This window comes from Atheta coriaria, unplaced genomic scaffold (assembly GCF_025399875.1).
Source record: "Atheta coriaria isolate IRGN ID8LTWV9N9 unplaced genomic scaffold, Caltech_Dcor_3.1 hic_scaffold_15_pilon, whole genome shotgun sequence".
Classification (NCBI taxonomy): Eukaryota; Metazoa; Arthropoda; class Insecta; order Coleoptera; family Staphylinidae; genus Dalotia; species Dalotia coriaria.
In genome coordinates this window covers 174,218-178,125 of record NW_027045457.1, presented here as the reverse complement: position 1 = coordinate 178,125, position 3,908 = coordinate 174,218, and the positions used below count along the sequence as shown (strand labels likewise).

General features: G+C 35.2%; 1 protein-coding gene across 1 annotated transcript; it reads left to right on the top strand.

Moving 5' to 3' along the window:
* Positions 1–2,688: 2,688 nt before the first annotated feature.
* Positions 2,689–3,902, top strand: LOC135802042 (large subunit GTPase 1 homolog). The gene is made up of 2 exons (XM_065315578.1): positions 2,689–2,848; positions 2,943–3,902. The coding sequence occupies exons 1-2, from the start codon at positions 2,846–2,848 to the stop codon at positions 3,867–3,869; spliced, it is 930 nt and encodes a 309-aa protein (XP_065171650.1). The 5' UTR covers positions 2,689–2,845; the 3' UTR covers positions 3,870–3,902.
* Positions 3,903–3,908: the final 6 nt, after the last annotated feature.

Genomic DNA, 3,908 nt, shown 5'->3' with positions numbered 1-3,908 from the left:
GAAGGTTATACTAGTATTTACAGATGAATTACACTCCGGGTAACAGGTATAATGAATCTGAAACGTAATAAATTTTAAAAACTAAATATTTGTATTGAAATTCCTGCAGGTCGGTAAGTGTGAGAATGATTACCACCAGGTTGTTCAGGTGTGCGCACACCGCCTCGTTATCGCCTGGGTCGTGAGGGCCTTCTCACATTTTCATCAGCTCGTATCGGCCGTCGGTGCTGCACACGGAATACGCGCTTGCTCGCATGACGCCAATTCGTGCCCGGCCACAGCACCCGGCTATCGGCGATCTATAACAGCCCATAATGAGTAGCCGCACCGTGGAATTGATTATGATTAATAGAAGGCGCGCTGCGCCGTTGATAGCGACGCGCTCAGCTTCACGCCACATCCCGGCGTAAACGATCTGCCTGCGCCTTCGAAAACTTTTGATTTAACGCTCAATGTTAAGCGCTTGTGAATCTTATAACCCTCGGATGCAAATTCAGGGCAGAAAATTGATTTTTGTGTTGAAAACACTCAAAAATCAATTTTTAACCTAAAATTCACAGAGCGAAGCTTAACTTTGATACCAGATGGCGTTGACAATGAAAATTAATATTTTAGTTTATTTTACATGCAAAACAACATCTTTAGCACTCCAGGGTTAATTTCTGTAGCGAAAACAACGCCATCACAATATTCTCAACAAGAGGAAGTGCAAGTAAAATTGATAAAATGCGAAAATCACCGCTTGTGTTTCATCCCCGGCAGGCATGACGTACTTAAGCCACAAGACGATCGTTATTAAATTTAATATCAATGATGTTTATAAAAGGCGTTAAGTAGGCAAACGCCGACAGCGCGCGATTTACAATTCGCGCCATGTTTAGAAATTCGCCGCGATTTCCTCGTACGTTATAACATGGCGAATGAGTGTTTTCTGGTGTTGTTACCGCATCATTTTTATGAATCAAGCAATATTTCATTCTCTTCGTAAGCGGCCGGTGAAGAGCGTCGTGCACTTCGATCGTGTCAATAATCACCGTTGTTATACTCACTCCCGATCTTCACACGTTTTCTGCATCGACGGCTTATAATTTGGTGGTCACGGTATCAATTTACAGCCATCTCCGGATAAAATCACGTAGTTTTTATTGGGTCAGCCCCGAAATCCATACAAACTATCATTTTACTATACTGGTTGTTGTATTAACGTGTGTAATAAACGATTAAAGCGGGATGATGCCCTCGAGACACACTTTTACACCGCTTTTCTTAAAACGTTTTATTTTTTGTAAATTTTTATGATTATATCATCCTGTATATTAATATGTGTACTAAAGTTAACAGTACAAAGAGTTTCTTCTTGTTTTAATCATGTATTATTAAATTTCTAACAATTTTTGGTGAATATTTCTTCATTACTCACACATAACGTTATATTACTCTACTAAAAAGTAGAAAAAATACTTATATGATTATATTTTCTCACATTATTAATTAAATTAAAAACTTACATAAAGAACTTAATCAATTAAGCAATTAATTTTTATATTCTAACTAATGTTGAACAACGAATGTGAGTTTTTTGTTTGTTTGTGACACTTTTACGCTTAAGCCACTCAACCAATATTGATAAACTTTGGTGTTGAGATATTATTGATAAAGAAAAAGCAATTTGGCTACTTTTTGTTGCAAAATTATATTTTAAAACGGGTAAAATAAGGGATGAAAGCTGATAAAGTGATTAAACACTAGTTAAAGTTGTATAATTTAACTCTAGGTGGCGCTAAAATGCCTTATTAATATTTCTTAGTTTTTTAAATTGAAAATGATATTTTTGTCGGTTTCTACTTTATCAGGTCCAAAAGATTAAAATTTCCTTTTAAATTATAATTTGGGCGTACACAATCGCAGACAAAGGTACGTGTAAACATTAAGATAAACAAAATTCTTCAACAATTATGTTATCGTATTGATTGTAACACATGAATATTGTTATGTTTTCATCTACAAAACATCTACGAATTCTTCAAGATATGAAACATTTATGTAAATTTTAAACATTTAATACCCACAAAAAGCAAAAACATTCAACAATTCGACGATTCAACGAATTCAAGCGTGCATTGAAGATGCGATGTTATCATAATCACATAATGAGTCGGATGTAGTTGTTGAAAAATTCTTCACGCGTTTATCGCACACGATTCATCGTCGGAATCGGCGTTAATCACACGCTGAGTATCTTTATTCATTGCTATTTTGTGTACTCACATGGTAATTTCTGGAGTTATCATTAAATCTAAAATGCCGAAGATACAACGGTGATTTATAGTATATAACGCGCATTTTATTTAACAGTTTTAAACAGTAATAATTTATTACTATGTATTTATTTCTGCCTGAAAATAATATATTTTGATTATGATGCGACATCTCACGGATATATTACTGGACTGTAAGTATAAATACTAGGTTGGTGCGCCATCTGTTACTTATAATTTGAGAAGTGAATTCTTTTATATTTATTCAAATAATTCCATAATGATTATTGCATTTTCATTTTGAATGAATGCAGATTATGTATTATTAAAAACTCTATCGGACACAATTAAACTTTTTAGTTTGACTTCTTTCATTTATTGTGTAATTTTATTTTATTTTTTGCTGTCATGCAAACATCTGTTGACCTCAAGTTCATTTCCTATTTGTTGTTGTAGAACGCACATGTAAAATTACTAAAATTTTATAAAATGGGTAAAAGAAAGGTTCCGCAAGTGGCTTAGGCCGCCAACTTATAAAGGACCGCTTCGGTGGCCCTAAACAACGTAAATTTGTTGCTGATAATTCAATGGTAAGCAAAACAATTTTCTAACCTCACAGTTTAATTGAAACTGAAAATAATGATACAAATATTTAGTTAAAAATATTTTGACGGTGTTATATAGTTGCACACGACCGAAATCCAAGACGGATACGATTGGGGCAGGTTGAATCTACAATCAGTGACGGAAGAAAGTTCTTTTCAAGAATTCCTCTCAACTGCTGAACTTGCTGGCACAGAATTCCAAGCAGAAAAGCTAAATATCAAGTTTGTCAACCCTAGAAGCAATGTGGGTCTTTTATCTAAAGATGAAATGCAGCAGAAGGAGGAGCAACATCTTAAACATAAGGATATTGTCAAGATTCCTAGAAGACCTGCATGGGACTCCACTACAACCACAGAACAACTGCAAACTAATGAAAAAGAAGCATTTCTTGAATGGAGGAGATCACTTGCCAAGCTTCAAGAGGACCAGAAGTTATTACTCACTCCATATGAAAAGAACCTAGAGTTTTGGAGACAATTGTGGAGAGTTGTTGAGAGAAGTGATGTGGTTGTACAAATTGTTGATGCCAGAAATCCACTACTTTTCAGATGTGAAGATCTGGAAAAATATGTCAAAGAAGTCGGCAAGGACAAAGAGAATATGATTTTATTGAACAAGGCTGATTTTATGACAGATGAACAGAGACAAGTGTGGGCAGACTACTTTTCTGACCAGGGAGTGAGAGTGGCTTTCTTTTCAGCAAGATTAGCAAGTGAAAAGATTGATGAAGAAGAGGAGGAAGAAGAAGAAGACATAAAACAAGATAATACTTCATCAGAAGATGAAGAAGATGCAGGCAAAGATGAAGACCTTAAGACTGCAGTGCATCAACTTGCTGATAACATAACAGAAACTCTTGAAATGCTTAAAACTTCCATTTTAAAAGAAGATACAGATACAGATACAGAGGATGAAGAAGATGCAGAGAAAGATGTCAATGTTGATGAACTTAAGACTGCAGTTCAACAACTTGAAGACAGAGTTGAAAAACTGCTGATAAACTAACAGAAACCCTGGAACAAGTTCAATCGGTCGTTTCAACAC